The following is a 24,093-nucleotide window of genomic DNA, read 5'->3' as shown; positions in this document are numbered from 1 at the left end:
CCTTTGCAAGGATGAAGGATCTCAGGCTTGGGGTCAACTCCCACTGTTTTATGATTTATTTTGAATGTTGGACTCTGGAGTTTTTCCCTAATTTCCTACTCCGACTGGCACTCTTTCAGCTGAGAGCTGCTTTGTTTATCTTTCTCATCTTAAACGTGGAGCCAGGGGGTGTTACGAGCACTGTGAGTCCAAACCGGGTCTCGCTGTATTCTAGGGCTATTAAATCCGCTGCAGCGTTGGAGCAGACTCGAGGGGAGAGAAGGGAGAAAGAGATCTCAAATAGACTGAAACACAGCAGCAGGGATGCAGAGAAGCCCAGGGAGAGACATCTGGGCAGACTCAGCCAGGGACGAGATGCGGGAGTGCAAAAGAGAACAGCGTTCAAAGAAGACTCTGAACAGTTCCCATTGCCTTTGGGGAAAAGCCCGAACTCCTGAGCACGGGCTGCGGGCCTTCCATGATCTGCTCCCAGTCCACCTTTTCACTGCCCACTACAGCCTTTCACGGAATCAACAGCCCTCAAGCACAGGCGTGTGCCTTAACATAGCAGGCGCTCCATGAAAGTGTGTTATTTAACGGCAGGGATTCAATATATACTGTTTGATTCACCCCCAGATGAACATTTGTGTTGTTTCCATTTTTGGCTGTGACAAAGAAAGCTGCTGTGAATATTCTTGTCCAGGTCTTCGTGTGGACATGTGCTTTCTCTGGGGAGACCCTGGGAATGGAATCGCTGGGTCCTATGGTAGGTTTAGCACATCCATATCACGGAATACTGTTCAGCAATAAAAAGCCATGGACTACCAGTACACACGACATGGACGAATCCAACAGACACACTGAGTGAAAGATGGCACATACTGCATGACGCCATTTACAGAAAATTCATGAAAAAGCAAACTAATTTACATCAACAAACAGATCAGCGGGTGAGGGAGCAAGGGACCGGGAGGCACAAGAGGCGAGGGTTACAGAGGGGTAGGAGGAAGCTCCCTGGGGCGGTGGAGATGGTCATTTTTATAGCACTGTTAGTTTTACAGCTCTACTCACATGTCATAACTTAAATTGTACATGTTAAATGTGCAGTTTATAGTATGTCAATTATACCTCGATAAAGCTGTAAAAAAGCTGGTTGAACAAACAGCAGGCCCTCAGTCAATGCACACGGGATGGATGCAGAGAAGGGTTCAGTGTTGGCTTAAGGAATACAAAGCAGATGCTCAGTAAATATTGGTAGAATTAATGTGCAGAATAAATTACTGAATAAATATTAGGTGTTCAACAATTTTATAACGAGTGACTGACAAGTATTTATGGCACGCTCATCACCTGCCAGGCGCTGTCCTAGGCTCTGGGAACAGATTAGGGACTAGAACAAAGATCCGCGCGCTCATGGAGCTGGACTTCGGGGGGGACGGCAGTCAATGAGGTGAGTGAGAGGCACGCACGTGGCGCGCTGCACGGGCGTTAAGGAGGGTGCAGCTGAGACGGAGACGGGAACGCCAGGGGAGGGGGCTGACGCGTCTGAGCGGGGCCACCACCTTGAAAGGATGACGCTTGAGAAAAGACCTAAAGTAAATGAGCGGACCAGGAGGCAGACGTCCAGGAGAACAAACAGTGACTGTTCCAGAACTGCAGAAGGAGCGGGAGCCGAACGAACCGTCCGCGGGCGGGAGAAGCCACCAGCCCGAGGGCGTCAGCGCGACCCCAGGCCCGCCCGCCCTCGCGGCGCCCACCGGGAGGCGTCCTGCGCGCCCCGCTGCGTCTTCCGCCGTCGGCCCGTGCGTGGGCACGCGCAGAAACCGCTAGGCGGCGTCGGTCTCCCTTCCCACGCGCGGCGGGGCCGGCGGCTGAGGCGATTCCCGAGTCGCAGCGGCGGCGGCGGTCGGGCAGTGCGGGGAAACCGAAAGTGGGCGGCGGCCACGGCGCTGACCGGGAAGTGGTTCCGGGACCGGCGCGCCGCCCCGCCCGAGCCCGGCTCCTGGAGCTCGCTCGCTGCGCGGTGCGCTCGATGCGGTCCGTGCGGCGCGGCCTCTCGTTACGGGCGGCCCGCAGACGCTCGAGTCCTCGGGCGCAGGTCCAGCCCTTCCTCCCAGACCGCTGGGCGGCCGGAGAGCGCCAGGCCGGGGCGAAACGTGAATCCGCGAGTGAGCCGTCTCTTGGCTTTCGCCGGGATCCCCCCGACAGGTCAGGGTCTCAGCCGCAACCTGATGGGAGGGGCTTGAAGCCCGCCCCGCGTTTCTGCTCCGACCCACTTGAGGGGTGTCAACATTTCCTTTAGTAACCGAGGACCCCACTCCCAAGTAATTTCAGAGCGCAGGAGAGGGAAGCGCCTGTGTTGGAAAAAGTCCTGCCCCAAAAGGATTCTGATAACAGCCCTGCAAAGCAAAACAACCAACCGCTGACCTGAGCCTCTCTCACCCCTCCATGTGCGGGTGTGAAAATTGCAGAAAGGTGTTCTGCTTAGTATGCAACAACTTAGTGACAGAAGTGAAACTTCGACCCAAGTCCCCAACTCATCGTGGGCCGCCTCCACCTGTAGTGTTGCCTTCTGCAAATGGTGTGGGCTTTGCAGACCTGAGTTGGAATCTGGGCTTCTCCCCTTACTAATAGTGTGATCTTGAACGAATTACGTAGTACTTTCTTTGAGTCTGGTTTTCTCAGTATCAAATGGAAATATTTCACTTACTCTGCAAGGCTTTTGTGAGATAACTGCTCTAAATCCTTTGGCTTATAATAAGAGTCAGGAAATGTTAACTCTTTTCCTTCCACCCAACTTCCCATATTTCACATAATTGGATTTCAGTTTCTTGGAGGGACACATCTTTAAGTTCTCTATATAATATGAATTGGCTCATGGTGGAAATTGTCACAGTGCCAGCCAACTGACCTTCATTGAGCATCAGCTTCATGCAAAGTACTGTTCTGGGTGCAGGGACTTGCTCCTGGGGCCAGCTGGTTTGGAACCCACATCTCCTTGCCCGAGTCCAGGGCCCTTTGCCGGCGCACAGCCTCCCTCTTTGCGGGTGAAACAGTGAGACTGTGAGGCAGCAGCGGGCGGAACCTTATGATTTCCGTCCCTGTAGATTGGAAATGAAATGTAATCCCTGCTAATGCCCTTTTGAGTATTGGCCAAGTGAACTGTTGTATTTTGTACTAAGAGATTTAAACTCCTTAAAGGACCTCTCTCTACGTTGTCTGTGCAGTGTAATCTAGTTGGAGACTTAATATGAATGTAAAGGAAAAATACTTGATAATCCGAGTCTAAGTGCCTCCTCTGTTGGATCGAGTGCTGTCTCCAGGAGCTGGGAGGACACAGAGTGAGTGCTGTGCATCTGGGCACTTCCAGCGTCAGCAGACAAACACAGGAAGGACAGAAGTTGCTTGCTCCTTCAAGTGAAATCTAATTTCATATTTATGTGAATTGATTTTACTTTCTCCATGCAAAATCTGCTTTCTCCTCCTCCTGTTCCCACAATTGTGCTTTTGAAAGCTGCTTTCTTTTATTTCTCCAGTGAGCCAAATGGTTGTTTTTTGTTAATTCGGTCTTTCAAACAAACTATTTAAAAGTAATTTATGTTGCCATTTTTAGCTGAAGGTGTACGTATGTGCCAGTTAGAGCTTCTGATCAGCACAAGATACCTAGTGTGACCCCAAAGCAAACTCAATATTTTAGCTGTGCAGCTTTGTCTGGAGGAAGCAGAACCATGGTTTCCATTAGATCTTTGGACCCCATTTCAGAACTTGATGGACTCCAAGGAAAGCTGAGAAACACACATCTTGTCCACCCTCCTTATCTTCCATGTGAAAAAAGAAACTGAAGTGACTTGCTCAAAAGGTCATAGCTAATTAGTAGCAGAGCTAGAATTAAGACCTGGACTCCTAAGCCGCTTTTATCATCTGAGTCTTTTCTCTAGTATGTGGATTTACGGAAAGCCCTTACTTATACATTCATAGTACGTAGTTAGTAATGCACACATAATTTGGAGTTTGAAATTAAGTAAAAAGAAAACTCCCTAAATGGGGGGCTTTGGGAGAAAAAGGAAAAAATAAAATCTTTAAAAAAAAAAAAAAGAAAAGAAAACTCCCTAAAGAAATCCTAAGGAAGTATATTACGACCTGAGGGCATTGATTATGGTCTTTCCTTTGAAAAATAATTGGTGAAGGAGTAATTCAGGTGGAAACAGGTAGACTTTAATTGGAAAGAAAAGATAGCATGTTAAAGTGTTGCAGGATGAGAAATGGACTGGAAGGGTCTTGAGAAAAACCTTCCTTCTCTTAGGCTCAGTTTATTGATTTGTAAGATGAAGGGTTTGAGATAGACTAGCTGATGTCTAAAATCTTTTCAGCGCAGACATCCTGCACTTTAGGGGCTTGACTTGTTGCTAAAATAGTGTCCTCAAGGAGATGGGCCGCCAGTTACCAGAAGTATATGCCTGATGAGACACTAAAAATTGACTAGCTGACTGAAGAAAGGAAGAGAATACTTGGTGATTTCAATTTGCCCTAATAATTCTTCAGATTTATTTTGGGGTTTAGTGCCACTCTACAATTCAAATTTCTTTCTTTCTTTTTTTGAGACACTTTTTTTAAAATTTTATGGAGGTCACATTGGTTTATAAAATTGTGTAAATTTCATCATTATATTTTGGCTTCTGTATAGACTGCGTTGTGCTGCATCGTGTTCATCACCCAAAGTCTAGTTTCCATCCATCACCATACGCATGTGCCCCTTTACCCCTTTTGCCCTCCCTCCACCCCCAACCCCGCTGGTAACCACCAACCTTCTCTTTTATCTGTGTGTTTGTTTATCTTCCACGTATGAGTGAAAGCATACGGTGTTTGTCTTTCTCTGTCTGGCTTATTTTTGCTTAGCATAATACTGACAAGGCCCACCCATGTTGTCACATATGAGACAATTTCATCGTTTTTTATGGCTGAGCAGTATTCCGTTGTATACACCACATTTTTATCCATTCATCCGTACAACTCAGATTTCTGACATGAAAAATACACTGAGGAAGAGGAGCCAAATAGTACAGTTGGAAATAGTTGAGAGAAGAGAAAGCGTAGATGAGAACCAGACCAGCTCGGCTACAGGTCTTCGGGCACCAGTAGTGGGGAGACTCAAGCTATAGGAAGCAGATAGCCTGCATGTGACTGAGCCGGAGGGGAGCAGTCAGTGGTAAAGGCGGGTGTCTAGGGTGCGCCAGAGGAGGTTCTTTGGAGTAAGACTTTCTCAGGGCCACTTTCAGGCGGTAAGAAGAAAAGCTGTGAATTTCCAAAATACTGCAGTTTTGAAGGTGAGAGTGATTTTAAGCTATTTAAATTCTTTTTCTTACTTTCCTAAAGGTTGTCATTACTTCCCCCTCCTCCTTGCCCCACTTCTTGTACGTTGCTGGCACTTTGGAGCACTCCTGATTAACTGCGTAGCAAAGAGAAAAGGGACAGAATGAGAGGATAAAGAGAGATGTCAATTGCCACCACTGAATCTTTGCAACAGTTGGCAGTTCTTTTGGATTTGGATGCCACACCCTTAAATCAAACTGTGGCAGATCCCTGTTTCACGCCACTTTAAGGGCTAGTCGATAAGCCTGCCCCAGGGTTGCTGTCCGTGTTCCCTGAGTCACACTCACTTTCAGAAGCCAGCGCTCTACTTCTGGAGCAGCTGTCTGAAAGGAAGCCCTAAGCTTGGGAGCCAGAAGACTGGGCTTCTTGTGGTTCTGGCCATAAAAATATGTGAGGCCTGGGATGTTTACCCTGGGCTTCAGTTTCTCATTTTAAAGTGAAGAGTTGGGAGAGGTTGGTCTGAAGGTGCCCACTAGTATTCAGTGCTTGTCTCAGCGCCCCACTCTGAGGTGGGGCCCACCGTCCTGTGCTGCTTTCTTAAGCCAGGCAGGGGCCGGGGACATGGCAGGCTTGCAGTTCAGCAGGGACTCTGCTGCAAGACCCTTTGCCAAAGCAGTGAATGACTTTTTGCCTGCTAGTTAGGTGAGGGATCTTGGAGGAGATCCAGTAGCTTTCTTACCAAGCTTGCCATTTGATAAGTATGTTAAGAAGGCAAGTAAGAAAATCTGGGAAAGTTCTGATATTTCAAATTTAATGCTGTACTAAAAATTTCTCCAATATTCCAATGCTTATATCATTGTACTCTTAGCCACTTAATGCATATATTCTAAGTAGTTTCCCTTCCATGCCATGCTTCTAGGAAAATGTTTTTTATTAACTAATTACTGAATGCCAAGTATTGTGGTAAGCACATATAACTCTACTGTTAACACTTGTCATTCAGTAAGAGAGGAAAGGAAAGGAGGAGGAGAAAGAGTGAGAGGGGAGGAGGTGAAAGTCAGGTGCCGTGTGCTGTGATCCGTGGTGGCCGGTTTCTTCCTCCGGGACTAAGGTCTTCGCTGGCTGACCTTGGTCAGTTTTCAAAATCAGAACTACTCTGATTAAATAATTCCCCTGACCCACCTCCGTGTTACTCTGCTATTTAGGATTCTTATTCAGCTCAAGCAGCCCCCATATTGTCTAGGAAACACTTCAGAATTTTAACCTGAGAACCTGTGGTCTAAAACAGAGATGGCCAACCTCCTGTCTCCCAACCTAACCTAACTTATATAAGGTCAGCAGCGCCTGCATAAAATTCTCAAACTACGAGTAATGTGAGTTCTGTTAAACTCTAAATATATTTATCATAACACTTTTAGAGAGTAGAAATAAGGGGGAAGAGAATTGGAAGATCAAAATGGTAACTTAAGAAATATGGAGAGCCACTTTTGAGAAACTTCCAAACTTAATTTTTTTGGGGGAGAATGCCTACAGGTTTGCCATTGAGACACTAATAGTTGAAATTCCCATGATAAACTTCCTTTCGTGCTTCTAATGGATGACGTAGAAGATACTAAACTTGATTTCTGTAGTTAGAGGAAAGTATTTTTATATAATTTCTACAAAAGTTCTTGAGTATAATTGCCATCTTCAGAAAATCTCAAAAAATGCCATAACCAAGGAATCAAAATTTAGAGCATTTTAAAGCAACATAATAGATTACAAAATAGTGATGATTTTTTAACCTTTAGTTGTAACTTTCTTTTTGTTCCGTGCCTAAAGCCATATTGCTAACATAGGAAGTGCACAGCAGGCTGGAAGGAATGGACAAGTCTGAGCGTAAGACATGTCTCTGAACAAGATGTAAAGGTCTTCAGGCCACCTGCCGGACACGCCAAAATCACCTGCCGGATACGCCAGAACCACTTGACGGACACTCCGGAATCACATGCCAGGCATGCCGGAACCACCGCTCAGATGTGCCAGAACCACGTGCCAGACATGCCGGAACCACCTCCCAGACAGACCTGAAACACCTGCTGGACACGCTTCCAGGTCTTACTGCGTTGTACTGCTTCTCAGCAGCTTTGAGAGGCCCAGTCTTACAGTCCAAGGGACTGCCCTTCCCTCCAAAAAGTTGTTCTCAAGTAGGGAATTACAGTATTCCATGAAATAGCAGCCTTTAAAAAGGCAGGAGGGGAGGGAGGGAAGCCTTAATTCAGATTGCAGCTGTGCGCTCAAGCATTGCTTCCCGGTACCCCCAAGTATAGTATTTAGCTTTGTAAAAACTTTGTGAAACGTCGCACACCAGCAGTTGCATTTCTGTTGTCCGTTGGTTGGTGGCGTCTCACCACCGGAAGCTGTTGGGAATTCAGCGTCACTTTGTGTCTGTGAAGCCCAGTAGTGTCTGCGCACAGAGACTCTTCCAGCGCTCAGGCGGCGCCTGCTGCTCCTCGGGATGCGTGGCCTTCCTGCAGGAACGCCATGGCCCGGACCTGGGCCTGCTCACTGAGAACGCTGGCTCGGAGTGGAAAGGCCCAGAAGGTATCCACCTGATGGCTCTCGACCACAGCTTGGTGGTACAGTTGGCTGTCGCGGTCAGTTTATAACAATCACTAAAATTTGCAAATAATTTTTTAATAAATTAAAGATTATTCCTTTAATAGCTCACATGCCTTGTGCTATATTTTAGTGAGTAGGAGAGAAAAGGAGTGGTGTTAACTAGCTGGAGAATTTCTCATTCACCCATTCAGTATTGAGTGAGCTCTTGTGTGGGCATAGGCACTTAGCAGCGAGCAAAACCTTACAAATCCCTGGTCTCGTGCAGCTTACATTCCAGGCGAGGAGACAGATGGGAAAACTAAAGAAAAGAATATTGGGTGGTGACAAGTGCTCAGGAGTAAATGAGGCAGACGGGGTACAGGGAGTACTGGGCGGCTGGCACACCAGTTCTGATTTTGAGTGGGGTGGCCAGGGAAGGGCCTACTGAGAAGTTGACATCTGAGCAAGTACCTGAAGGAGGTGAGGCAGGGAGCCGCGTGGACCCCGGGCAGGGACTTCCCAGACGGAGGGAACGGCAAGTGCAAAAGCCCTGCTGCGAGGCTGCCCAGGCCCATTCAAGGAAAAGCAGGGCGGCCTGCCTGGTGGAGTGGAACGAGAGAAAGGAAGGGAAGGAGGAATTGATGTCAGAGAAGTGGGGGGAGTGCGGGTCGTGTAGGGCGCTTTTGACTCCTGTGAAGACTCTGGCCTTTTGTCTGAGTGAGACAGGAAGCCCTTAGAGGGTTTTGAGCAGAGGAATGACGTGATAGGATTTGTGATATAAAAGGATGTTACAACAACTAGAGAGGCACTCACAACTGGAAAACACAACTATGTACTGGGGGGCTTTGGGGAGAAAAAGAAGAAAAAAAGGACATTACATTATGGATATAGAAATATAAAAGGATATTATATTATTATGATATAAAGGGATCACTCCAGCTGTTACGGGGAGAATAGCCTCTAGGAGGGGAAGTGGAAGAGAGAGTAGCTAGGAGGCAGTTGCCCCATCCAGGGAAAAGATGTTGGTGGCATGGACGAGGGCGATCACCATGGAGGGGGTGAGGAGTGGGGGCCTCGTGGGCGTCAGCCTGTGCATCTTCGGGTATCACTTGGTGCTGGTGGTAGGGAGTTGTGGACCACTCATATCCAACTCCTTCACCTTACAGATAAGGAGATCGAGGCCCAGGAGAAGGGATTTGTCCCAGGAAAATAAGTGTTCTTTGCGCAGTGATGTTGAGCTTGGGCACACGAGCAAGAGGAAGCACAGGCATCACCATGTCTCTCCCTCCAAATAAAGTCAAAATCAGCATAGCAACTACTAGTTGTCAGCAGCTTGACTATTGAAAGAAATGTTCACCGCCTTTGGGTTTTAGCTATGATGATATGTGCATGAAAGAAAAAGTTAAAGTAGGAGGTGTGAGTGGGGCATGAGCCTTTCTCAGGTCTGGTTGGGAAGTCTAAATTAGGAAAAACCATCTAATTACCAAGAAAGGAAGACAGGCAAACATGAGGTTAGACAGGGTGGGAAAAGTGAAAACTAAGGATGAGCACTTCCGTGCCACAGTGACTAGCACTGGTGTTGTATTCATTGAACTTTACTGTCAGTTGCACGCTGTAAATACGTACCTTGTATCTGCATGAAACATCCGCGAGTCTTGCGGCAGAAGGGTAGGATAATTAGGATAGAGGCCGTAAGACATCCACTGGATCTTGGCAGTCTAGGAGTTCCCAAAAGAAGACAACGCATTTAAAGACGGTGGGCTTAAGGAAGCAGGCATTGGGCAAAGCTTTCCAGCTTTTACTATACTCTGTGGCAACTAGGTTTTGTATGTGGTTGTGTGAGCCCCCACGCCCCCAAAGAAATTGTTGTGTTCTGTTTGGGAGATCCCTGCTGGCAGCTGTTCAGGGCAGAACTTCGCAAAATAGAAGGGGATGGTTCAGAAAAAGTGGCCTGGAATTGTGATGGTGGAAGGAGTAGAAGGCTTTCGTATAGAGCGGCCTGTAGAACGCCTCTGATTAGCTTCTAAGATCAGCTTAGACCTGTCCTTTCAAACCAGCATTATATTGGGGTTCTGTTAGGTGTTAGTCGTAGAATTTCCATTGATGAGTAGATGCGTTGGTCAGAGATTCCCCCCATCAATTAGTGATTGGTGTTCACCCCACAATATAGCTGGGGAAAGTAGACCACAGTGGAGGGGTAGTAATGGAACGGATGCTCTTTCCAAAAAGAAGGGAAGAAGGAGGCCTTAGAAACTCCCTTCTCAAGGTGAAGTGTGAGTCCTTCAGACTGAAACTCTGGCAGGGGAATTGAAAGTGGTTCTCCTGGGGAGGAGCCAGATATGCTAAGCAGTCTAGCTGACCCGGGTGCCTGCTCTCACCCAAGTGGGTTGTTCCTACCGTGTCCTGACCACCTGACATCACATCTTCTCATCATGTGTGCATAATTCATAGTCAAGGCTCACCCAGATGTGCAGATAATCCACAGAGGCAAAGTCCACTTTTACTCAGAACTCTGGATGAGTAGTGGGAGCCACTGGGTTTTGAAGGAAAGAAGGTGGGAAAGGTGGAGGTCACAGAGAGAACATTGGGGAGTCCTGGCACTGGCAGGTTAGTAAGTGATCCTTTAGTTTCTCCTCTTGCAAATTAAACTTGGCCAGCCTCCATAATGGTTTTTCCTATGTGAGGAAATAACTACAGTAAAACTTCAGTGATCTTTGACCTTTCAGTCATGTATTTCTCTTGTAATCAGGAATTCACTACTTAAGAGCCAGAACTCATATGTCAGATTTAACATCTGACAGCCTTGAGGTACAGATCCCAAGCTGTCGTCTGTTCCCCGCTCCCTGGCATACTCAGAGTGTGGATGGACGTCGGGGGTGACGGAGGTGCCCCCGCTCTACCGCTTTCATCTTTCTCTGCCATACATTTTCTCTTTAGTCTGTAGAGCACCTGTCTCCAGCTTCCCTGATTTGGAATCCGTACCATCCCTGTGAGTAGGCCGAGTCTGCTGTTGATTTCACATCCCTGTTTCTTTCTCTTCACCTTGCTTACTGTCTTTCTTGACAGTCTTGTCTCCTGTTGTTAATTCTTCAGAGTTTGTCTTTTGTTTCTGTTTTTTTCAGTACCAGAAGGCAGAGTGATATGACAGAAAGAATGTGGACTTTGGCGTCAGACAGACCAGGACTAAAATCCTGCTTCCATCCATCCTGTGATATGTGGTTTATTTGACTTCTCTGAGCCTTGGTTTTCTCATCTATAGAATGAGAATAACGCTTTCTTTCCAGAATTATTATGGATATTAAATTTTTGGAAAACCCAATTCTCAGTATTTACAAAAGAGAAAGAAAAACATGTCTACCTAAAGGAACTGAGGGCATACAATGGAGAAAAGAAAATCTTTTCAACAAATGGTGCTGGGAAAACTGGAAAGCCACATGTAAAAGAATGAAGATTGACCATTCTTTTCCACCATTCACCAAAATACACTCAAAATGGATCAAAGACCTAAAGCTGAGACCTGAAACCATAAGCCTTCTAGAAGAAAATGTAGGCAGTACACCCTTTGACATCAGTATTAAAAGGATCTTTTCAGACACCATGTCTTCTCAGACAAGGGAAACAATAGACAGAATAAACAAATGGGACTTCATCAGACTAAAGAGCTTCTTCAAGGCAAGGGAAAACAGGATTGAAACAAAAAACAACCCACTAACTGGGAAAAAATATTTGCAAGTAATACATCCAACAAAGGCTTAATATCCATAATATATAAAGAAATCACACAACTCAACAACAAAAAATCAAACAACCCGATCAAAAAATGGGCAGGAGACATGAACAGACATTTCTCCAAAGAAGATATACTGATGGCCAATGGGCACATGAAAAGATGTTCATCATCGCTGATCATCAGGGAAATGCAAATCAAAACTACACTAAGATATCACCTTACACCCATTAGAATGACAAAAATAACTAAAACAAATAGTAACAAATGTTGGAGAGGTTGTGGAGAAAAAGGAACCCTCATACACTGCTGGTGGGAATGCAAACTGGTGCAGCCACTATGGAAAACAGTATGGCGATTCCTCAAAAAATTAAAATAGAAATACCATATGATCCAGCTATCCCACGACTGGGTATCTATCCAAAGAGCTTGAAGTCAGCAATTCCAAAAGTCCCGTGCACCCCAATGTTCATTGCAGCATTGTTTACAATAGCCAAGACGTGGAAGCAACCTAAGTGCCCATCAACAGATGATTGGATAAAAAAGATGTGGTATATATATACAATGGAATACTACTCAGCCATAAAACAGAACAAAATCGTCCCATTTGCATCAACATGGATGGACCTTGAGGGAATCACATTAAGTGAAATAAGCCAGATAGAGAAGGATAATCTTTGTATGACTCCACTCATATGAGGAATTTAAACATGTGGACAAAGAGAACAGATTAGTGGCTACCAGGGGAAAGGAGGGGGTGGGGGGGGGTGGGCACAAAGAGTGAAGGGTTGCACCTACAACATGACTGACAGGCAATAATGTACAACTGAAATTTCACAAGATTGTAACCTATCATTAACTCAATAAAAATTTTTTTTTAAAAAAAGAAAAACATGTCTACCTAAAGACTTGTACTGTTTAAAGCAGCTTTATTTATAATACCTCCAAATTGGAAGCAACCCAGTTGTCTATCAGCATTTGAATGGATCAACAAGTTGTGGTATATCCATACAGTGAAATACTACTCATCAGTAAAAAGGAATGAACTGCTGATAAATGCGATAACAGGGACGAAACTCAAGAACACTGGGCAAAACTAATTTATAGTGACAGAAAGCAGATCGGTGGTTGCTGGGAGCCAGGACAGTGTAGTGTGTGAGGGGGAAAGAGTTGACTGCAAAGGAAGACAACTCAAAGAAACTTTTTTTCCCCAGTTTTATTGAAGATATATTTTACATACTGTAAAAGCCACCCTTTTTTGATTTACAGATCTTTGAATTTTGACAAACTATGTAGTATATCTGTCACCACAGTCAAGATATAGAATATTTCCATCACCCCAGGATTGCCTTGTGCCCTCTCTATAGTCAATCCCCTTGCCACACTCCCAGCCCTTGGCAACCACTGATCTAATTTCTGTGCCCATAGTTGTGCCTTTTCCAGAATGTTACATAAGTAGAATCATACAGTATATAGTCTTTTGTGTCTGGCTTCTTTCACTGAGCATAATGTCAGAGTGATCCCTATGGTTTTATGCAACAATAGTTTGTTCCTTTTTATTGCTGAATAGCGCTCCGCTGTGTTGGGTATACCACGTTTGTTTATTCCTTCACCTGTTGATACACATTTGGATTGTTTCCAGTTTGGGGGCAATTAGGAATAAAGCTACTCTAGACATTTCAAGTCCAGGTTTTTGTGTGGACGTAGGTCATATTTCTTGAGGAATTACCTAGGAGCAGTTTTGCTGGATTGTATGATAAGTGTATGATTTAGTTCCTAAGAAACTCCCGAACGATTTTTCAGGGTACTGTTTTGCGTGCCCACCAGAAATGTCTGAGAATTCCAGTTGCTCTGCATTCTCTTCAGCACTTCATACTGTCAGCTTTTTAAAAAATTTAAACTATTCTGATAGATGTGTAGTGATACGTCATTGTGGATTTAATTTGCATTTCCCTCATGAATAATGCTGTTGAGCATCTTTTCATGTTTTTTTTTTTTTTTTTTTTTTTTTTTGCCGTCTGCATCTCTACTTTAGTGAAGTATGTGTTTGGATCTTTCGCGCATTTTCAATTGGGCTCTTTGTTTTCTTATTGAGTTTTGAATGTTTTTAGATATGCTGGTTAACAGGCCTCTACCAGGTGTGTTATGAAAATATTTTCTCTCAGTCTGTGGCTGGTCTTTTTATTTTCTTAACAGTCTTTAGAACAGCAGAAATTTTAAATTTTGATGAGATCCAATTTGTCAGTTTTTTCTTCTATGATTCTAAAAAGTCTTTGCCTAACCCAAGGTCACAAAGATTTACCCCTTTGTTTTTTCTACAAGTTTTACAGTATTAGCTTTTTCATTTAGGACCGAAATGATCCATTTTGAGTTAATTTTTGTGTATGGAATGAGGTTAACTTTTTGCATGTGGATGAGTAGTGTTCTAGCACTATTTGTTGAACTTTCTCCATTGAATTTCCTTGATATCTTTCTTGAAAACCAGTTGACCATATATGTGTGGGTCTATTTCTGGATTTTATTTCTGTTCCATTGATGTGACTGTCCTTTTGACAAAACTACAGTATTTTGAGTAATATGCTTTTACAGTAAGTCTTGAAACCAGCCTTATTGCGCTGGCTGGGACCTCCAGTGTGATAAAGACTAGGAGTGAAGAGAGGAGACATTCTTGCCCTGTTCCCAGTCTTAGGAAGAAAGTATTCACTCTTTCACTGTTACATATGATGTTAGCTGTGGGTTTTTTACAGATGCTCTTTATCAGGTTAAGGAGGTTCTCCTCTATTCTTATTTTCTGAGAATTTTTATCATAAATGATTTTGAACTTTGTCAAATGTCTTTTCTTCACCTGTTGATATCATGTGGTTTTTCTCATTTAGTTTGTTGATAGAGTCAGTTACGTTGACTGACTCATGAATGTTGAACCAACCTTGTATTCTTAGAGTAAACCATAGTTGATTCTGATGTGCTACCTGTCTTACATATTGTTGGATTTGATTTGCTAATATTTTGTTAGGAAATTTTTACTTTTATGTTTACGAGGGATATTGGTCTGTGCTGTTCTTTTATTGTAATGTCTTTGGTTTTTGTATCAGCATAATTCTGGCCTCATAAAATGACTTAAAAAGTGTTGCCTTCCCAGCTGTTTTCTGGAAGATTTTATATAGAAGTTGCATTAATTCTTTAAGTATTTGATAAAATTTGCCAATAAAGCCTTCTGGATTTGAGTTTTTCTTGTGTGAAGGTTTTTAACTACAAATTCAATTTCTCTGATAGATATAGGGATGTTAAGATTACCTATTCTTGAGCAAGCTTTGGAATTTGTGTCTGTCAATGAATTTATCCATTTCATCTAATTTTCCAAATTTATTGGCATAAGTTGTTCATAATAACCTCTTTTTAATGTTTGTAGGATCTGTATTGATGGTCCCTTCTTCAATCCCATTATTAGTAATTTGTGTGTTCTCTTTTTTTCCTTGATTAATCTACCTGGAAGTTTATCAATTTTATTGATATTTTTGAACAACTAGTTTTAGTTTCATGATTTTTTTCTATTACATAATATCTATTTCATCATTTCAGTGTTGATTTTGCTCTCATCTTTATTACTTCCTTCCTTCTACTTACTTTTGGTTTAATTTGCTCTCTTTTTTCTCAAGGTAGTAGATTACATTACTGATTTGGAAACTTTCTTTTCCAACATCAGTATATAATATTGTAATTTCCCTCTAAATATTGCTTTACAGAATTAACAAATTTTTATATATTGTATTTTCATTTATTTAAAATTATTTTCTGATTTTTTAGGGAGGGGGCCTTCCTTTTAGACCCTTGGTTATTTAGAAGTATGCCATTAAATTTGCTAATACATGGGGATTGTTCACATCTTTCTGTTACTAATACCCAGTTTAATTTTGTTCTGGTCACAGAAGACATTTTGTATAATTTCAGTTATTCTAAATTGGCTGAGGATTGTTCTAAGTCTCAGAATATATTCTATCTTGGTGAATGTCCCATGTGCTCTTGAAAAGAATGTATAGTCTGTTATTGTTGGGGCAAAGTGTTCTATAAATATCAGTTACATCAGTTTGGTTGATGGTATTGTTCAGCTCTCCTATATCCTTACTGATTTTTTGTCTACCGGTTCCACCAGTTACTGAGGAAGGAGCTTTGAAGTCTCCAGCAGTAATTGTGAATCTGTTTATGTATTCTGTCAGCTCCATTGGGTTTTGCTTCATGTGTTTTCAAACTCTGATGTTGGATGCAGTCACACTTAGGATTTGTATATATTCCTGATGAATTAACTCCTTAATTATGTAATATCCCTCTTTATCCCTGGTAATGTTCCTTGTTCTGATATTAATATAGTCATGTATTTGCATGGCATGTCTTTTTCTTTTTACTTTTAACCTGTGTATTTATATTTAAAATAAGTTTCTTGTGAATAGTATATAGGTAAGTCTTGCTTTTATATCCGTGTGGAATATAGGAATATTTCCATTTAATGTAATTTTTGGTATGGTTGGCTTTAAATCTCCATTTTGCTAGATGCTTTCTAATTGCCCTATCTGTTCTTTGTTGTTGATGTTTTCCATGCCTGATTCCTTTTTACTTGCCTTTTGATTTCATTTTTTATTCTGTTTTATCTTTACTACTGGCTTATTAGTTATACTTCTTTAAAAAAATTATAGTGGTTGCCATAAGGTTTACAAAAATGTCTTTATCGCATTCCCCTTTCAAATAATATTATACTACTTCATGTATAGTCTAAGAACTTCCAGTCCCTCTCTCTCATTCTTCGTGCTGTCATTGTTGTGCATTTTACTTTTACATATCTTACGCACCCCACATGAGGAACTTCTTTGGTGATGGAAATGTCTCTATCTTGATTGTGGTGATGATTACATGGGTGTAAACAGTTTTCAAAACTCAGTATACACCACACAGAAGATGAGGGAATTTTATTGTATGTAAATTATACCTAAATGAAGATTTGAATATATAATTTTATATGTGTGTATATATATATATATATATATATATATATATATGCGCATGTGTCTATCTATAGAAAGAATGAGAATATGGACCTAGTATAGGACTTTCCTAAACTATGTACTATTTAATTAATTTACTGTTTAATTAATAGTATTAATTACATGTTGGTGCTAGTGGTAACAATTTGAAGAGAGTTAATATTTAGCAGAGGGAAGTACATAATGAATACTTAGGTTATTTGCATTTAAACCTTTCTGTCATTTGAGTATCATTTATAATTAAGAGCACCCACAAATGAGCTGATATTTTGTCTCCTTTTTAAAAGAGACAAATGAGGAAATTGCTGGAATTGTATGCTATTCCTCCTTTCTGTTTTCCAAACCAGAGAAGGAACAAGACGGTCTAGACTTCTATGCTGTCCAATATAGTGTCCACTAGCCATGTTTAATTTAAATTAAAAATTCAGTTCCTCAGTCATGCTGGCCCCCTTTCAAGTGCTTAGTGGCCACATATGACTAGTGGCTACCGTGCTGGACTTTGCAGTTATAAAACGGGCCCATCGGCACAGGCAGTTCTGTTGCGTGGCACTGCTGAAGGAAAAGTTAACAAGTGTCCCTGGCTGGCCTTTCTCCTTCCTTTAATGGAAGGCTAAGTCCGCTTTTCCCGGCTGCTTGAATGTCGTTCTCTGAATGTATCTCCATTCTGTTTACCATTAGTCCAAAGAAAATATGAGTGGGTAATCTTGAAAAATACCTCTTACTGACCATTGAAAATCCTTAGCCAGGGTCCCCATGGATTTCCTAGGTACCAATATTCAGTAGTCACTTTTCATTGTTTCTTTCACTTGACCTGTCTGCCGTGTGTGACACTTTTGGATGTTCTTGGTTCTTTCGTCTTTTTGTTTATATGACACCAACTCTGCCTTTTCTGCTTCTATCTCTCTGGTTGCTTTTTCTTCTCCTTTTATAGGTTCTTCTTTCTCTGCCCATCCCTTAAATGACAGCTTTCCACAGAGGTCCATCCTTAACCTTATTTTTGACTCCTTGGACACCAAATACCATATATGTGCTGAAGAGCAGCAAATCTGTAACCAGCTCAGGCCTCTCACCTGAGTTGCTGGTGACTATATCTACGTGGCTGCCCTACGAGCATCCCAGCCTCCATTTGTCCAAAGTGACTTCACTCTTTTCCTCTCTTGAAACCTGCCTCTACCCCACTCAGTGGGGTCATTAGTGTCCACTGTGCTTCTAGAAACTTGGGAACATCCCTCATCGCCCACACCAGTTAATCAATTCCTGTTGATTCCACCTCCTAATTACCTCTCAAATTGATTTTTTTGTTTATTCCCAAGGCTCTGTTTTCAGGTCCTCCACATTTGCCAGTATTCTTACAACTTAATCTTTCTCCTTCCAATTTATCTTCCCCACTGCTGAATGGTGAGTGATCTTTCTAAAATGCAGAGTTGATCACTTTATTCCCCTGTTTAAAATCCCTCTAAGGCCCCACATTATGTTTGGCAATAATGAAAACATGTTAGCATAATATAGTAGTCTCTTCTGGGTCTGCTTCTTCCCATCTATCCATCGCTCTCTTTCAGTCATGTCCAGCCACTTAACTGCCTGGAATTCTCTGAACCAACCGTGTACTTCTCTCTCACCTCTGTGCCTTTTGAACTCTCTGTTCCCTTTACTTGGGGCTGATGCCTCTCCCCATCTCTACCTTCCACTTCAGGACTCCATTCAGGCCTCCCATCATCTGGGAAACATTCCCTGAGGTCTTTCCTCCCCAGGCTGGTCTGTGCCTTTCTGACTTCCCTCGTGTTCTCACAGTATTCTGAGCTTTTCTCTACCATGGCAGTTACTTCCCTCTATTGTAGTAGCACAGAAAGTTCTCAGTAACAGTTTATGGAATAATCTAACAAGTGTAAATTCTGAAAATCTATTTGAATTCTAACCTAATGAATCATGTTATAGTAACCTTCTACTTTCTTGTTATAGGCGAAGATGCTGGACGCAGATCTGGTTTCAAAAATCCTACGAGCTGTTCTACAGTCTCATAAGAACGGAATAGCATTGCCCCGGCTCCAAGGAGAGTACAGGTCCTTGACCGGAGACTGGATCCCCTTCAAGCAGTTGGGCTACCCTACACTAGAAGCGTATCTGAGAAGCGTGCCCGCAGTTGTCAGGATAGAGACTAGTAGATCTGGAGAGGTAAGAAGGTAATTGTGCATGTCAGAAGAGTCAGACCAATTCTTAGTTGCCTGTCTGGCACTTCCAATCTCATAACCAGGATAGAAGTCCAAGCGAAAAGTACTAAGTACGTGATTTGAGATCGGTGCTGATGGAGAGAACAGCATCCAAAGCACAACCCAGATTCTGATGTCTTTTGTTTTATCCCTCAGGTTCTTTCCATTGTAAAAATCAGATTTAACCACATTAAATAAAACATTTTAAAGATAAAGTTGACCCAGTCTCCATGTCCGAGCAAAATAACCATACTGGAGCCATTAACTGCCTAAAGGTCACACCCATCCATTATGAACCTGCTGCAGCTGGTCCTGCCCGGGTCACTAATGACCTCCTGATTTCCAAATCTAATAGAGACTTTTAAATTCTCTCCGTTTGACCTGACTGCTGTCTAGTCCTACCATCTGGACCCTAGTTCAGTCCCTAATTGATCATTCAGCACCTTCGATTATTAAGGGCTCTCCCTGTCGCCTTATCTTTAGTCCCTCCTGTCTCAACCTGTTCTCACCTTCACACCAATGTGATCATAATTCTCTACAATTGTAAATCTTTTAGTTTCTCTGGAAGAGTATTTTATGTATAACGTGGGCAGTTTGGTGGCCAATAAATCCTGTGTTGCACATGCCTGTGACCCAGCAGTTTCACTCCTTGGTGTCTGCCCAGTGCACAGTAGGAAAGAGACGGACAGACCACCGTCCAGAAGACAAAAAGGCACCCACCCCTGAAACAGCCATTTTTCTGCGTACATTTCTACATGTGTAAACACTCAGAACAGATGTGGAGTATTTCTCACCAAAACTTGTGATAGTCATTCCTCCGTTTGGTGGGAGGTTGGGGAGGCAGTGGGTGGAGGAGGAAAAAGGGCACCAGGATCGGGAGAGTGGTCCAAGAGGAAGTTCACCTGCTCTGTAGTCATTGTTGTAAGGAGCAGGTGTAAATTAATTAAATACTGTATGAATAATAAGACTTGCTGCAGCGTCCTTGGTTCTCCCAGACAGAGTGAAGCCCTCCTTTCTGTCTATTTGGAACCTTGTCATACAGCTAATATAACACTTGACACAGTGTTTTCTATTTAGTCTCTGAGACCCTCTCTTTTTCCTTCATAAGTTTCTTGAGGATGAGAGATTGTTTTTTCACCTCTGATAGCTGGTGCTTAATAAATATGTGGTGAAAGTGTGAATGATCAAATGTCTGAATGAATTAATAAATTAATGCTTCATATAGTTAGTATGCTATAACTTACTCGACTCTTTATTCCCCTATTTTGGACATTTTTAATGTTTCTAGGATTTGACTATTAAACCCTATTACAAATATCTGGGTGTATAACTTTTTCTTCTCTTGAATTATATTCTTGTAATATATTTTTGGGAGTAGAAATACTGGGCCAAAGAGTGGGAACATACTTTGGCTTGTGGTGTGAAGCCTTATTGCTTTCATGTTCTTGATTTCAACCTGGAATCAAAGGCTTTAACACTAAGTGTGATATCGACCCTGATATCAGTTTCCCCACATTATTCCCAGCATATATGGGGTTAAAACCAAAACACTCATTCCCTGCTTACTCTCTGGCTTCCTGGCTCCAGAATCCACTATCCTCCATGGAGTCAGACACCGTCAAGGACAAGCACCTGGACTATCTCCTCCCGCAAAGAGATACGGGCTGGTGGGAAAGCTGCTGACCAGCAAGGTCATGGGCTCCCTCCTCTCTGCAAGTGTCTCAAGACCAAAGACAGGCTGATGGGAAAGCTCCGACCAGCAAGGCCATATGCTCCCCCTCCCCTACCTAAAACCCCAAATAAAAACCCTTCCTTTTAGCTTTTCGGGGAGTTTGGGATTTCAGCGTTAGCTGCCCTCTCTCCTTGCTCAGTGCTGTGCAAAAATAAAATTCCTACTTTCTTCCACCACACCCGGTGTCAGAAATTGGCTTACTGCACAACAGGTGAGCGAACTCACTTCAGGTTCGGTAACAAATAGGGCTTTAGAGGTCACCTGGTCCCAATAGTCTGCGTACTTTTTCACATATCCTGTATATCACACCCATTTTTAAAAGATAAAAAGCCGAGCTGCTGTGTTTTAAGCAGGTGCCAGAGGGTCCAGGCTCCACTTGCCCTGCCTTGCCCTCATAGCCCTGCCTCTGTGAGGGCCCCGGGCCACCTCCATGGAATCCAGTGGCTCCAATGAAGTTTGAAAACCCCAGATCTAGGCCCACTCCTGTTTTACAACTGAGAATACTGAGATTTGGCCGGTAAACTGATTTATCCCAAGTCACCCAGCTAAGCCAGTGCAGTGGCAAGACTAGGATCGAGTGGCCTTTGAGAGGTGATACAGATAGTGGCTACGAGTACATGCTTTGGATTCAGAGAGAGAGCCAGGCTGTGTGACTTAGGAAGGTTCTTTAACTTTCCTGCGTCTCTGTTTTCCCACATATAAAATGGGAATCAAATATATCTCAGATTATATGAGATACTATATGCAGATCACAGGTTTCCTTTGGTTCGTTTGTTAATCCCATAGCACCTAGTACTTTGGAGATGTTTAATAACTACCTGTTTGTGGAAAAAATGAAATCTTCAATTTGGGGAAAGAGGATGATTCAGTGTGCTAGACTATGCTCGATTTCTCTTGTAGGAAATAGAATTTTGCTCTAACATTGTCAAGGAGAGAAAGACATGAATATTTGCATACGGCTTGATTTGGAACGTGTAAACTCACTAAGATCCACTTTCAAAAATCAGCCTCTTGGGGCCGGCTCGGTGGTACAGCAGTTAAGTTCTCACGTTCCACTTCAGTGGCCCAGTGTCCGCCGGTTCGGATCCCGGGTGTGGACGTGGCACCGCTCATCAAGCCAGGCTGTGGTAGGAATCTCACATATAAAGTAGAGGAAGATGGGCACGAATGTTAGCTCAGGGCCATTCTTCCTCAGCAAAAAGAGGAGGATTGGCAGCAGATGTTAGCTCGGGGCTGATCTTCCTCAAAAAAAAAAAAAAGTCAACCTCTAGGCACCGGGTAATCTGAGAAGTGTTTCCCCTCTCACCTTCCTCTCATGAACAGATCACCTGCTATGCCGTGGCCTGCACGGAAACTGCAAGAATTGCTCAGCTTGTGGCTCGTCAGAGGAGTTCTAAAAGGAAAACTGGGCGGCAAGTGAATTGTCAGATGAGAGTCAAGAAAACCATGCTGTTTCCTCTGGAAGGTAAGGTCTTTTCACCTGCTAAAGTTTATAAGCCTGTCTATGAATACACTTATATGGAATTATGGAAATATTGCTTATATTCGTGATAAACACCTATATTTGTTAACATTCATCTGTCAAGGGAGAAATCCTAAGGCTAGTATTTCCATGTGAAATTAAGCAAACAGTGTGAAATAACTCAGAGTAGATTTTAATTAAACTTATTATGGCAAAGTGTGGTTTTATTCCTTTAGGTTATTTGGGGGAAAGCCTCATCTAGAATGTTGGATAAACCAAGAACCTATGATTTAATGTCTTATTTAACAAATCATGTATTTTAGTATAAATCCTTTATTTTCAGAAAAACGTGAATTGTATAGTACATAAAGTTGTTATAGACAACTCAGCCCGTGTTTACTGAAGACTTATCTCGAGGAGCTTCTAATCAGCTCTAAAACTAAATTCTCAAGAAACAGTGTAATGATAATATAAGAGGAGATGCCTGAATGCCACAGTGAGCATTTTAGACAAGGGAGCAATCATCATGAGTGAGAATGGCAGTGGAGGGCTTCAAGGTGAAGGGGAGACTTGAACCCAGAACTCAAACAACAGGAAGAATTTAAAGTGATGCAGAAGAGATGGGAGGACCGAGATACGGCTGAGTGGGCTGCATTTGTAGGAGCAGGAGGGGCTGCCACTGAAGTGTCAGTCGGTGAGTAGAGGAAAGGTTCCTGGCTAGTCTGGCAGATGAAGCCGCGTTTTGAAGAACCTCATCTGCCAAATCCTTGCCATCTACTCTTTCCCTGCTGACCACCCAACCCTCTAGTGGCACCCTGCTCATGTTCTTACAGACTGTTCGAGAATAGAGACCCACAGAAAACATCTGGATAGGGGAGTGACATAATGAAACTAGGGTTTGGGGAAGCTAATTAATTCCATTATGTGTGCCTAACTTCATAGGAAAACCAAAAGCAACTCTCAGACAACCAGGATTTTCTTCAGATCTTTCTATCAGCAAAAAACCTAATCCAACACTGTTAAGAGACAAAGGAAACTCTTTTGGAGTCAAGTCTGATGCTGAAATGCCGCCCTACACATTACACACAACTGTTGGAAGCGAAGTATTCAAAGATGCTCCAGTGCAGAGGCATGTGACCATGTCTGCCAACAACAGGTATTTGGGCTTTGTCTGGCTGAGAGAAGTTTGGTGAATGTGGGATAATAAAAGTCAAATATGTATGTTCATGCTAAGAAGGAAATACTTTCTGTTTTGTCTAATGTAAGTTCACATGTAGGGGAAAGATGCATCATTACTAGTATGTTCACTTCTCCTGGCTGCCTGAACGTCGTTCTCTGAATATATCTCCATTTTATATTTTCTCTGAATTGTTGGCAATCTCTCCTTATAAAACTAATTTTAGGGGCAGCCCCGTGGCCAGGTGGTTAAGATCACCTGCTCCGCTTCAGCGGCCCAGGGTTTCGCTGGTTCAGATCCTGGGCACAGACATGGCACGGCTCGTCAGGCCACACTGAGGCAGCGTCCCACATGCTACAACTACAAGGACCAACAACTACAATATATAACTAGGTGCTGGGGGGATCTGGGGAGAAAAAGCAGGCAAAAAAACCAAAACTAATTTTAAAAGCTCTCACAGGTTGTTGTAAGATGCTACTTCAGCATAACTTACAACTTTTTCTGAAAACCATTCTTATAATTAATTTTGTAAGTTTTAAGTAAAATATGATTGATTTGCACATTACACTATGCTCCGATAACTTACCCATAATTATACAATAGCACGATACATCCAGGCATCAGAATACTGGACCAGCAGTAATAACACCACCTTAAAGTCTTAGTTTGGGTCCCGCCATTCACTAGCCAGGTGAAATAAGTGAAATTATTTAATCTTTTGGGGCTGTATTTTCCTCATTTGACCAATGAAAATGTTAAACTAGGTGATCTCTAAGTTCCTTTCTGGCTCTAAATTTGTGGTTTTATAAGGTAACTCAGGTCAGCAAACTGTGACCCATGGGCCAAATCCAGCCCATTGCCTGTGTTTTGTAAATAAAGTTTTATT

General features: G+C 42.8%; 1 protein-coding gene and 1 long non-coding RNA gene across 3 annotated transcripts in view; one reads left to right on the top strand and one right to left on the bottom strand.

Moving 5' to 3' along the window:
- The first annotated feature begins 1,828 nt into the window (after positions 1–1,828).
- Positions 1,829–24,093, top strand: part of LOC106782581 (uncharacterized) — a 56,486-nt gene continuing 34,221 nt past the window's right edge. The window contains exons 1-5 of the mRNA XM_070250878.1: positions 1,829–2,187; positions 7,111–7,872; positions 18,589–18,801; positions 21,892–22,033; positions 22,973–23,186. Coding sequence (XP_070106979.1) covers positions 7,813–7,872; positions 18,589–18,801; positions 21,892–22,033; positions 22,973–23,186 — 629 coding nt within the window. The 5' untranslated portion in view covers positions 1,829–2,187; positions 7,111–7,812. The remainder of the gene's footprint in view (positions 2,188–7,110; positions 7,873–18,588; positions 18,802–21,891; positions 22,034–22,972; positions 23,187–24,093) is intronic.
- Positions 4,910–24,093, bottom strand: part of LOC138920732 (uncharacterized) — a 66,365-nt gene continuing 47,181 nt past the window's right edge. For both annotated transcript variants that reach the window (XR_011432436.1, XR_011432437.1), the window contains 2 exons: positions 9,496–9,587; positions 4,910–7,943 (listed from right to left, as the gene is read on the bottom strand). This is a non-coding gene — a long non-coding RNA (uncharacterized lncRNA). The remainder of the gene's footprint in view (positions 7,944–9,495; positions 9,588–24,093) is intronic.

The sequence above is a fragment of the Equus caballus genome, chromosome 25 (genome assembly GCF_041296265.1).
Source record: "Equus caballus isolate H_3958 breed thoroughbred chromosome 25, TB-T2T, whole genome shotgun sequence".
In the NCBI taxonomy this organism is placed as follows: domain Eukaryota; kingdom Metazoa; phylum Chordata; class Mammalia; order Perissodactyla; family Equidae; genus Equus; species Equus caballus.
The sequence above is the reverse complement of the archived record's forward strand: the minus strand, read 5'-3'. Positions and strand labels throughout refer to the sequence as shown.